The sequence below is a fragment of the Podarcis pityusensis genome (assembly GCF_964106645.2).
Source record: "Podarcis pityusensis genome assembly, chromosome: 1".
Classification (NCBI taxonomy): domain Eukaryota; kingdom Metazoa; phylum Chordata; class Lepidosauria; order Squamata; family Lacertidae; genus Podarcis; species Podarcis pityusensis.
Window position 1 is genome coordinate 120,357,761 of NC_138028.1, and position 12,759 is coordinate 120,370,519.

General features: G+C 45.4%; 1 protein-coding gene across 4 annotated transcripts in view; it reads right to left on the bottom strand.

Annotated features, from left to right (window-relative positions):
* Positions 1-12,759, bottom strand: part of CALCRL (calcitonin receptor like receptor) — a 91,766-nt gene that overhangs the window by 15,230 nt on the left and 63,777 nt on the right. For all 4 annotated transcript variants that reach the window (XR_013976971.1, XM_080971491.1, XM_080971492.1 and 1 more), the window contains 3 exons: positions 8,592-8,683; positions 7,826-7,952; positions 6,705-6,858 (listed from right to left, as the gene is read on the bottom strand). Coding sequence is in view for 3 of the 4 variants with exons in the window: in XM_080971491.1 (XP_080827617.1) it covers positions 6,705-6,858; positions 7,826-7,952; positions 8,592-8,683 (373 nt within the window). In the remaining variant the exon portion in view is untranslated. The remainder of the gene's footprint in view (positions 1-6,704; positions 6,859-7,825; positions 7,953-8,591; positions 8,684-12,759) is intronic.

A 12,759-nucleotide genomic window follows, 5' to 3' on the forward strand; every position in this document is an offset into this window, starting at 1 on the left:
CAACTAGGGGCTTTGGCTATAACCTGAAGACCACCTGATCTTCCGTTCCCAGATCTTTACCATGAGGATAATAGTGTATTATTCATCAAAACAAGACAGAAGTTTGTTTGGCAGATAGGAGCATGCGCCTGAGTCAAGTGATGCCACGCCGTAATTCACCTTGATGTTATTCCGTGCCAGCGGAATCAACGTTAAAAAAATAAAAATAATCATGTACAGACTTGAACTTCCTTGAACAAAATGTCCCGAAACACCCTAAAAACAAATTTATTGTGAGACAAGATTCCGTAGATTAGTGCCCACTTGATCAGATGCAGGAAGAAGTCTAGATATGTGACCATCTGGCAAAATAATAATAATAATAATAATAATAATAATAATAATAATAATACCAATAATAATAATAATAATTTATTATTTATAACCTGCCAATCTGGCTGGGTTTCCCCAGCCACTCTGGGCGGCTTCCAAAAGAATATTAAAATACTGTGATACATCAAACATTAAAAGCTTCCCTAAACAGGGCTGCCTTCAGATGTCTTCTAAAAGTCTGGTAGTTGTTGTTCTCTTTGACATCTGGTGGGAGGGCGTTCCACAGGGAGGGCGCCACTACCGAGAAGGCCCTCTGCCTGGTTCCCTGTAACTTGGCTTCTCGCAGTGAGGGAACCGCCAGAAGGCCCTCGGTGCTGGACCTCAGTGTCCGGGCAGAACGATGGGGGTGGAGACGCTCCTTCAGGTATACTGGACCGAGGCCGTTTAGGGCTTTAAAGGTCAGCACCAACACTTTGAATTGTGCTCGGAAACGTACTGGGAGCCAATGTAGGTCTTTCAAGACCGGTGTTATATGGTCTCGGTGGCCGCTCCTAGTCACCAAAAGCAGCCTCTATCCCATGAAAACACATCCCCCAATAAATCTGTTAATCTTTAAGGTGTCATAGGACTCTTTGTTGTTTTTGCTTCGCAGTTGCCCATCTGGAATTCTTCAAGAGAACCGCAAAGCAATTTCTGTTTGGGAAACAACAAGATGTTGTTTGTTCAAGCTCCAGTTTTGGCACAACCGATTCTTTTATTTAATAAACCTCACTTGATTGAATAAGCCTGTTTAAGTTACTTGGTAACTCAAATGTGATCTTAGCCTGAATATGGCCAGAAGGATAGATTGAAAATTCAATTGCTAAGCCCATGAATTTTCCCAGATTTCACATGCAGTTAGGCAAACTTTTAAGTGCTTTGCTGGAGTGGAGCCCATGAAAGAAAAGCATGGACAAACTTTCTTCCTCAGTGTTTATGGATTTGTTTTGTTTTGTTTACCCAAAACAAAAGAAAACTAATTACAAATGGGCTGGCACCAAGTTTTGCTACCCCTGCAATGATGGAAAGGGTGAATTGTAAGTGCTGCATCAATGAAGCATCCTTAAAGGTAAAGGTAAAGGGACCCCTTACCATTAGGTCTGGTTGTGGCCGACTCTGAGGTTGCGGTGCTCATCTCGCTTTATTGGCCGAGGGAGCTAGCGTGCAGCTTCCGGGTCATGTGGCCAGCATGACTAAGCCACTTCTGGCGAACCAGAGCAGCGCACGGAAACGCCGTTTACCTTCCCGCCAGAGCGGTACCTATTTATCTACTTGCACTTTGACGTGCTTTCAAACTGCTAGGTGGGCAGGAGCAGGGACCGAGCAACGGGAGCTCACTCTGTCACGGGGATTCGAACCGCCAACCTTCTGATTGGCAAGTCCTAGGCTCCGTGGTTTAACCCACAGCGCCACCCGTGTCCCTTGAAGCATCCTTACACAGATATAAAAACCACCTGTGAAAATGCTTTTTTTAAAAAAAAATGTTTTAAAAAATACATTGAATTTCCATAGCTCACTTTTGCCATCTAGTGTCACTTTTGTATATTGCACTTTACAACACACTTAAAACCTTTTATTTGCAGCTGTGCAGCTAAATCCCCAAATTCTGAACTAGCTATTTAGACTTAGCTTGCAGTTCCCTTCTAATCAGTAAAACAAATCTATAATGCCAATGGAAGGTGAGAGACATGTTTATAAATGAAGAATGATTTAAAATTAAACCGTTTATGTTAACACTGACACCTTCTAGACGATAAATCAAACTCCGATTGATCCCTGTGGAGTCTAATTAAAAGTGACTCATTATAACGTCTGTGTATCTGAGCCTGCGTCAATCAAAGCTGTCAGGGATGTCTATGTTAAATAGTTATTAAAAGCTTTAAAATTAAAATAAGGCACATGGTTCCGAAAAGCACAAAAATAGATTTTCGGAAGCTACCCACCATGCTGTGCCACGTACTTTAAAACAGATGCTCCAAACCATCATTTATCATATTCAGATTATCTTTAGCATTTGGCCTGGGGTAGGACCTTGAGTTTGTTCCTTTGACCAAGGTGGCATTTTTGTACATGGGGAAAAGGGTCACAGGAGGATGGTATGATAATCTCAGAGGATACTCTGATACTCTTTCTGAAGGGCTGTGATGGTACATAATGGAACCCTCATCCGATTCCTCGCAGCCTCGGGCCTTAAAGGTGCAGAAAGTCATTTAAGAATGAAGACCAAAAGATCCGGCTTAGAGCAAGCCACGTTCTCACTCTGGGGCAGGAGCGAGGGTGTCAGATGGCTCTGCTCAAGCTACAGATAACCCAGCCGTCACTGCTATTAAATCTCATGATCTGGAAATGGCTTCCAAAGGAGCCGTGTTTTTATTAACTCACAAACTTATAATTAAAAAATATATAGCAAGGTAGAGTACAGCATATAAGGGTAAAATCAACAAACGATCCATAGAAACATATATAAATACCAATAAATACCGAATAGTTAAAAGGGAGAAAAGCATGTCATAAAGCAGAACTTTCCAAACCACACATTAGTGTGTTGGCTCTGTTGTAAACAAAAATTTTCCCCTTTTCCCCTTATGGGGTATCCAAAAGCCCATATAGAGTCCTTACGTAGGTTCCCTATTGGTAGGAGAAAATAACAGAGGCCAACCAGAGAATATTGAGGAGCAAAGCAGCTAGTAAACCTGATCTTTATCGATCTGTTGCAACAGTGTGCTCCCCTCACATGCAGGAAAGGAGGAGGACCCTGAACAAAGGTGTGCCTGCCCTTATATAGACAATTTAAATTCTCTCCCTGGAGTCCAAGACCACCCCCAGAAACATCATACCTACATCACAGAAGGAGTGTAACTCAAGATCACCCCCCCCCCAAGATACATCATACCTACATCACAGAAAGGGCGGTCTACAGCGGAAATCTGAGTGCTTTGCTTACCTCCTGTCTGCCAGGTTACCTGTTTAATGGTCACTTGATTGGATTGCCTGGGGAGCCTGGCCAGTCTTTTGTAATGATAAATACTTAGTTCCTGGGCCAGGTCACAGGCTCACACCCTATTCATATCTTAAATGTTCCCTTAAGACAGGATTTGTGAGGAAAGAGACAATGGGGAGGTTTCCCACTTTGACCTTGCAGAGAAATAATTGAGGTCAATTTGTTCAATACTTTTTTCTGTGGGGGTTTCAGACATGTGGTTTATATATTTATGTACATGTTTGCTTGGTACATTTATGAACATTTATTACATATCTAAGACCTTAAAATTCTTAACACAGCTCTACTGGGAAGGTGCATTGCATGAACACTCCCCGTGCTCCTCCCGAGGCTGGAAAGGGGTTAGTTTAACCTCCGGTATGCTAGTCAAATTGAATTGCTGTGTCGTGAAAAGCGTGTAGCCAACATGAAAAGTTTGGAAAGCTCTGTCGTAAAGGCTTGTCTAAACACCCCCCCCCCCAGCGGAAAGATGGGGGGATAGTTCCTGTTGAATCTCTCCAGAGGCAGGAAGTTCCACAGGTCAGAGTCTGACACACTAAAAGCCAGATCCCAATTGAAGAATAACCAAACCTGCTAGAGTGCAGCAATGATGCAGTTTTGAGCAAGAGGTGTTTGCTTAGTTTGTCTGTGTGAACAGCAGATAAAAGGTGGAACACCCTGGGAGAGTAAAAAGCAATGGAAGCTGTTGTGGTCCATAAGAAAAATAAAAATAAACTAAAATTCAAAGAAGGAGGGGCATAAGCAATTAGTACACTGCGGGCCACTGAGTCACCGAAAGAGCTCATGTGATAGGATCAGGAGCCATCTTAAATCCAAGTTGAATTTGGCTCTTTTTGTGGATCAAGTTCCCCAGTGTTTATGCTCACAGGGATAAGGCAGTTCACATGGGTCTAATTTTTCTTTAAACAGAAAAGTCCAAAAAGCTAACTGGATTAACTTCAGAAATTTCAGCCTACAGTCTTCAATACTGTTCTCCGCATCAGGTTTTTCATCTCAATAATTTTATTTTATTTTTTATTTTTTTGCTTTCCTCTGAGAACAAAGCAGGTCAAGAGGAACTGCTGGAAAAATAGAAGTTGGTTCGACCTCCTACCATAGGAATGGCGAGACTTCTTTGAAAACAAACACTCATTCCTGTATAAACACCTCAGAGATCAGAAACAATGAATAATTACCCCAGAATGCCTTTTCACAATAGAAGACTATTTTTTCTCCACAAAAGAGGAGCTGTTTCCTGATTAGGCTAAATGTGCGCTGTCTTTTTTAGCCAAGATAAAGATGGCTGCCTAAATGCCACGGCAAAGGTTTCTTCACCAGACTAAAACAAAGGGGCAAAGAAGCTTGACATTCTAAGTTGACTCTGCTTTTATTTCTTAGCTATGAGAACAAAGCAGAAAGGCTACCAACTTCCGATTTTCTATCTTTGAACACAGAGCTGGTGCGCAGATTGCCATATTTCAAAAAGTAAAAACCAGGACACCCCGAAAGTTTGACTCGCCTAAGATCCAGGACAAAGCACCACCTTTTGGGAATTCCCCCTGGACTTCAATTCCACCTTTGAAATCCCAGCCATGTCCTGGATGAGAGAGTCGTTGCCACTGTCCCTTCCTCAGCCAACACTTATTCCCGATCCATGACTGATGTTTCTCCCATATCCTTCCCTCTTCCAACTCCTGCTTCCATTCTCCCCCACCCACTGTGCACTCCATGCAAACCCTCTGAATTAGAGATCCCTCCTCAGAGTGAGGAATTACGGACAAGTTTACCCTTGCTTTACTGCTTTGCTGCGACGTCCGCAAATTACAATGTAAAGTGACAAAACTGTTCAAAGGTGAATGGCAACAGCATTGGGACTGAGTCCCTTATGTGGTTATATAATTTGCATTTAATAAATCCCTCCCCTGGGGGATTTCCTCTGGGTTTTGGGGTTTTTTACATTGCTTTTAGGATTCATTCCTTACTGATTTATTGTGGCCTCCAATGGACCACACATTTATTTTTATTATGACTAGCCATTTTAAAATGAGGAATATATGAGGGGAAAAGATGTCAAAATTAAACTAAAATTTGCAGGAGCCACCGAGTGGTTGTGGTGCAGGGTCTCCTAAGGTGACCTCAATTCACTTAGAGCAGAGCTTTTCCAAACTTTTTAGACAGGCATAATTTCATGACACAGCGATTCAGTTTTGCTAGCAAACCGGAGGTTAAACTATCCCCTTTATGACTCCTGTTATGTTTGTAATTGTGTAAATCTTGTCATGTTGTGAGCCACCTTGAGCATAATTGCAACTATGGAAAGGCAGCATACTGCCCAGTCCCTGACAGTTAGGGGGTTGGGAGGAGCTGGAACAGATGGTATTAGATGGGCCAACCAAATAGTAGATGGCAGGAGCAGCAAAATGCCAGCCAGCCAGCCAGCCATTTGGAGGTGGCCTCATCAGGGCTGTCTTACCCATAGAGGCTAGTGGTGCGGGAGGGCGCCAGGCGAGCGTCCAGGGAACACGGAACGAAGAAGAAGAAGAAGAAGAGTTTGGATTTGATATCCCGCCTTTCACTCCCCTTCAGGAGTCTCAAAGCGGCTAACATTCTCCTTTCCCTTCCTCCCCCACAACAAACACTCTGTGAGGTGAGTGGGGCTGAGAGACATCAAAGAAGTGTGACTAGCCCAAGGTCACCCAGCAGCTGCATGTGGAGGAGTGGAGACGCGAACCCAGTTCCCCAGATTACGAGGCTACCACTCTTAACCACTACACCACACGAGCGCGCTGAGTGAGCGAAGGTGTGTGTACAGCTCCCGCTGAGCATCAGCTCAGTTTTTCCCACTTTAGCCTGCAGGCGTCGAATTCTGTGGGGTGCCAGAAGGCTAAAAGGGAAAAATACTGAGCCGTCGCTCAGCGGGAGTGGCACATGCTCCCTCCCTCCCTCGGCACAGGCCCGCTCGCTTGGTGTGCTGTCTGCTGTGGCCACTGTGGCACGAAGCAGCTAGCTGAGCCGGGAGGCGCCGCATCCAGCCTCTGCCTCTTCCCCGCCAGAGGAACTACCCTCCAGCCGCTGCCCGCCTCCTCCAGCCCTAACTGTGGGAAAGGGGGTGAGCTGGAGGGATCTTTGCACTACAGCGCCGGATATGCTTAAGACTGCCCTGGGCTTCGTGTTTGGTGGATGGGAGGGTGTTGGACACACAATCTGTCACCTGTCTCAATCCGTGGCCTGAACCATGTGCTTCGGGACAGGCTTGCTTCAACCATGGCATTGCAAATCTCTTAAATGAAAGCACCATTATGCTTGTGCTCTCCAGCGGATATTGGCACATCTTTGGGATTTAAGAAGAAAAAGAAGGAGGAAAATAGCATACCCCATCCGAGAAGGTAATACCACAGTAGGTGCTGCTTTTCTGCAAATACAGCCACCACAATGAGCGTGTGCAGGTAAATGCCTTCGCAGAGCATCCAGAAGTAATTGCAGATCATCAAATAAAGATGGAAGAACTGAGCCACTTTGCATGTGATCTACGGGGAAAAAATACCACCGGAATGACGTCAAATCATTTGGAAAGTAGAAACAACCAAATAAGAATTGTTTTGGGCATCAATTTTAATGTGAAGAAAAAGATTTTAATTCTCCAAACTGCCATGTTTTGAAATAGATACATTTGTAACTTCCAAGTGTTAATGCTATAGGCTTGGGTGCTAAAATAGCTAAAATAAACTTGCAAAAGGAAAGTTTCCTGTTGTGTCCTCTTGCCATGCAGCCATCTATGCTCTCCAACGATCTGAAGGTCAGGAGGCCCCAGGATGGATAGGGGCAGGGACGAGGTGGCAATGAGGTTGGCATGGTGGAAACGCGCTGGCATGAGCCATGATTGATTCTGCTGGTGCTTTAGCACTGCACCAACATGGCCATTTCCAGTCTCCATCCTGGTATGCAGCAGTGACCCAGCTTGAGCGAGGTCAGGTATAATAATAATAATAATAATAATAATAATAATAATAATTTATTATTTATACCCCGTCCATCTGGCTGGGTCCCCCCAGCCACTCTGGGCAGCTTCCAACAAAAGACTAAAATACAATAACCTATTAAACATTAAAAGCTTCCCTAAACAGGGCTGCCTTTAGATGTCTTCTAAAAGTTTGGTAGTTATTTTTCTCTTTGACCTTTGGTGGGAGGGCGTTCCATAGGGCGGGCGCCACTACCGAGAAGGCCCTCTGCCTGGTTCCCTGTAACTTGGCTTCTCACAGCGAGGGAACCACCAGAAGGCCCTCGGTGCTGGACCTCAGTGTCCAGGCAGAACGACAGAATAAAAAGGTAAAGCAGAATAGCCCTACCTTGCCCTCCATCTAATCTGTAGGTATCAAATTTGCCATCTAATTACTTCTGATGGAAAAAGACTCACTTGCACTGCCTATCAGACTTTAGAGAATGGAAGGCTGCTACTTATGAAACAGTAAAACAACCAAAGGCCTGCCCACTTACTGGATTAGCTTTAACCAGCTGTTGGTTGTTGGCAACTCCTGTGAGAGAAATGACTGTAACGATGGAGTTGAAAACAAAAGAGAAAAAGAGATTTTTATGCAAAGTGATCCTCTGGCAACTCAGGCTCCTGAAAGGAAACACAGACAAGAGGAAATTAATGTGGATGGTCAAGAGATTTGCAACAGTAGCAATGCAGTTATATGCTGGAATACAGTAAACCAAGAAAGGAGGAAGCATTTTGCCTGTGCAAAATGTAGGACAAGCAATCAAACTAGGAAGCTTCCAATTAACCACCGTTTCCTGTTTCATCCAAGTTGGGAAACTATGGCTACTGCACTTCACCACAAGCCATGGCATTAAAACAACTTCAGACCATGGTTTAAGTTCCTGGTTTGTTTTGATACGGATAACCATAGTTTCCTGGCTAGGCTAAAATACGAAACTATGGCTTCCTGGTTTCATTGCTTAGGCTATGAAGGGAGGAGCAATCAAGCCGTATGGGCAGGGAAGAGATTCATTCATATTTTGGCTTACTGAGCTGAGAAATGAATGTTCAAACATGGTCAATGTAAATTACTGTTAAATGTGAATGCATCAGTAAAAATTAAAAAATTACAGTCATCATTGCCAGTAGTTGTTCAAAATAATTTTAGATGTGAGAAATGGAATGATTTATATGTCATGGAGATTTATTAGTGTTTGTTTCCATAATAATAAAACTATACAAAGTCAGGGAAGAGCAAAATATAAACAGAATCATACTTACTTAAAATAGGCAAATATGCCAAGGGAAATCAAAAGTGAAACTATTGAAAGGCTATGACCAATGATAGTGAGATAATACAAATTCAGAGCTGTCTGCAATAAAACACAGAGAAGAAGATGAAACCACAAATCCCATGAACTAAGTAGGTACAAAGCATTCCAAGGTAACACGACTAGTATAAATAGGATATTAGCAACAGTTCATCTCACTACTGTGACTGTCTACACCAGGGACAGGGAATCTGTGGTCCCCCAGGAGTTGCAGGATTACAATTCCCATCATCCCTGACCAGACTGGCTGGTTTCCAGCAATATTCAGAGGTCACAGTTTTCCCATTCCTGGCCTACATGTTTAGAGTCCTAAAACCAGCTTCCATGGTTGGGCTATCTGAGTCACCATTAAGAACCATCAGGCTGGTGGGCATGAAGGCAGGGAAGGTTCAGTGGTGGCCTCGTGTCTTTAGATATCCCCCTCCAAGCACCTCATTTGCCTCCCTCATTTCAGGGAGCACCCCTACATATGCCTATTCAGAAGGTCCACTGAATTCTGAGCTGCTTACTCACAAATAAGAATGGTAGCTGTTATGTACTGAGTTGAATAGGATCCAAAATGCAGCAGTCTGATTGGTCTTAGAACAATAGGATTCAGAATGCAGCAGTCTGATTGGTCCTAGAACAATAGGATTCAGAATGCAGCAGCCTGAGTGGTCCTAGAACAGGGGTCTGCAACCCGCGGCTCCGGAGCCGCATGTGGCTCTTTTACACCTTTGCCGCGACTCCGGGGCGCATACTAGCGAGGGGAGGAGTCGCATTGTGCGCCCCGACACTCCCCACTGTGGCGGGCACTGTACTGGCTGTGACATCGCATGGGGGCGGTGCGTGCGTTAGTCACGCACCGTCCCGACGTCACCTTCCTGCCCGCCCGCCCGCTACATTGTAAGGGGCACGTACGCTGGTCACTGCATTGAAAGGGGGCATGTACGCTGGTCACTGTTTTGAAGGGGAGTGAAGAACACACACACACAAAAAGGTAACTTGTTAATTTAACGTTTATTTCTATGAGGAGGAGTAATTCTGAGGGGTCAAACAAAGAAATAATAAAAAAGTGACAAAAAAGTTATTTTTATAATGACGAGTTTTGCGGCTCCCAGTTTTTTTTTCTTCGGAAACGGGTCCAAGTGGCTCTTTTTGTCTTAAAGGTTGCAGACCCCTGTCCTAGAACAATCGGATCCAGAATGCAGCAGTCTGATTGGTCCACAGGAGCCACCCAATCCAGCTCCAGGTGGAAGTGAATCCGCAACCTGATTGGCCTACAGGAGAATCCCGGAATTAGCCAATCTCGTGGGGCTCCTTGTGTAAATAATGTATATAAAGCAGACATTCTGGGTGAACTTCCATTCCTCCTCACCACTATGAGCTGAATAAAGAGCATGAAATCCACTCTTGACTCCGAGTATATTTCAGTAGCCTTAAGCCCAGTGGTGTAGCGTGGTGGGCAGTGACCCGGGGCGCAAATTTCTGAGGGGGCGCAACAGGTGCCCTTACAACAGGCTTCCTCATCAAGGCCGGAGCCATTGGCCAGGACTTTGGGGCTGGGCGGCAGCAGGGCCTGGCTTCTCTTCATGGCTGGAGAAGGGATGCCTGCATGCGCCCCACCCCTGGGCCAAGAGGGAGGGAGGAAGAGCAAGGCAAGAAAGCACTGCTAGAGCCCTGTGCATTGCCTAGAGAGCCTCACTGCAAGCACAGAAAGGTGAGGCGACATAGCGGCACTCCTAGCTTTGTGTTTCTCTGCCTTATCTCTGCTGCCAGGTTGGGGCTGGTTTTAGAGAAAAGACTCCGTGGATTAGACACTGGCCAGCGAAGGGACTGACCGCTGCCCCACTCCCGGGTGCCAGCAACCCAAGCTACGTCCCAGCTCAAGCCAGCAATAGTTTTCCGTTTCGCTGAGCTTCTTGTTGATTTGCCAGGTGTTTGTTTTTTTAATCTGTTTTCTTCCGCTACCGCTTTCAGTAGTTTTCACTTTAAAATCACTTTAAAATCTGGCCTGAAAAGCTTGTGAGACATTACGATGAACTGGAGCCTGCCTCTGGTTATTACTGCTTGCTGGGACTTCTAAGCACAAAGGGAATCGCCATCAAAGACTTTGCAGGTTGCACAAACATGGGTTACTGCATGGGTAGGCAAACTAAGGCTCGGGGGTCGGATCCAGCCCAATCGCCTTCTAAATCCGGCCCGCGGACGGTCCAGGAATCAGTGTGTTTTTACATGAGTAGAATGTGTGCTTTTATTTAAAATGCATCTCTGGGTTATTTGTGGGGCATAGGAATTCGTTCATCCCCCCCCCCCCATATAGTCTGGCCCCCCACAAGGTCTGAGGGACAGTGGAGCGGCCCCCTGCTGAAAAGGTTTGCTGACTCCTGAGTTAGGGTATATGAGACTATACTCAATTCTGAGGACCACAAAAGACGCAGGCTGGTTCTAAACAGAGATTGCTGCATGCCTGCTTCTCGATCCTTTATTTTACAAGAGGCTCTCATGTAACTTTGAGATCACGAGCACTTAACAGGTTAAATCTCTCTCTCTCTCTCTCTCTCTCTCTCTCTCTCTCTCTCTCTCACACACACACACACACACACACACACACACACACACCAGCTTGCAAGGAAGCCACAGGGTGATCAAGGCCTATATTAATAGACCTTGCAAAATCCATGAGACCAACTGCAATGTAACCCAATAGGAACTTCATGGGTCTCAAGCTGTCATTAAACGAAATGTGTTTCCCAAACATCAAACACCTTTTATAGTTGGCTATACTCCAGTCAACAAAACAGCTTGAAGATTAGGATGCCGGGGCAGGGTGAGGGGAGCTTCACTCTTAAATGCTCATTGGTACGATTTGTTGCCTATTCCATGGAACCAGTGGGCAGAATGGCCCAGCACTCTTTCACAATCAGTGCCGCTAGGATGTTGGTCCATTATAGTTAATGGGGCACTGGTCTACCAAGCTCAGTTGGTAAAAGGTAATGGTAAAGGACCCCTGGACGGTTAAGTCCAGTCAAAGGCGACTATGGGGTTGCGGTGCTCATCTCGCTTTCAGGCTGGGGGAGCTGGCGTTTGTCCACAGACAGCTTTCTGGGTCACGTGGCCAGCATGACTAAACCACTTCTGGAGCAACGGAACACTGTGACGGAAGCCAGAGTGAATGGCAACGCCGTTTACCTTCCTGCCACAGCGGTACTTGCACTGGTGTGCTTTTGAACTGCTAGGTTGGCAGGAGCTGGGACAGAGCAATGGGAGCTCACTCCATCGCAGGGATTCGAACCGCTGACCTTCTGATAGGCAAGCCCAAGAGGCTTATTGGTTTAGACCACAGCGCCACCTGCGTCCCTAGCTCAGTAAACCATCAGCTAGCCACCTTCCTGCCTTCCTTCCTGTGGGTGGCATCACCTGCCATCCTTAGGCTATGTATACATTACTGGCTTAAAACCAGCAAAGTTGTCCCCCCCCATTGTGTTTCAAGTCGCATTTGCACAATGTGGTGCACATCAGTAAGGTCCAATGTGCTTCTAAGCCACCCATTGCCTGTCCACACCAGTGGGTAGAGACTGGGTCAGGCTAGGCACCCCTCTGCCGACTCCCAGTTGTGAAGCTGTCATCGGCATATATGCTGTCATCTGCGTATGTGCAATGGCTGTCTCAACCGTACACAATTTGCCTTAACTGCACAGTGAACATGCCTTTAAGTTTTCCGTTCGGACGGAAGCTGGTTTGAGGGAAAACATATCGAGAAATTTCTCAAGAAACTTCAGGATAGATACGGATTGTGGTTAATGTTGTGCATTCATGGCTTCAAAAACCAGTGGTGCGTTATTTATGTATGCCACTACAGCGGCCTGGGTTTTGTTAGCCCAAAAATGGAAAACGAGCAAGATCCCACCAAAGAAGAATGGCAACTTAAACTGATGGAATATGTTCAGCTTGCAGATCTAACTTATAGAATAAGAGTACAGCGGTACCTCGGGTTAAGTACTTAATTCGTTCTGGAGGTCTGTTTTTAACCTGAAACTGTTCTTAACCTGAAGCATCACTTTAGCTAATGGGGCCTCCTGCTGCCACCGCACCGCCGGAGCACAATTTCTGTTCTCATCCTGAAGCAAAGTTCTTAA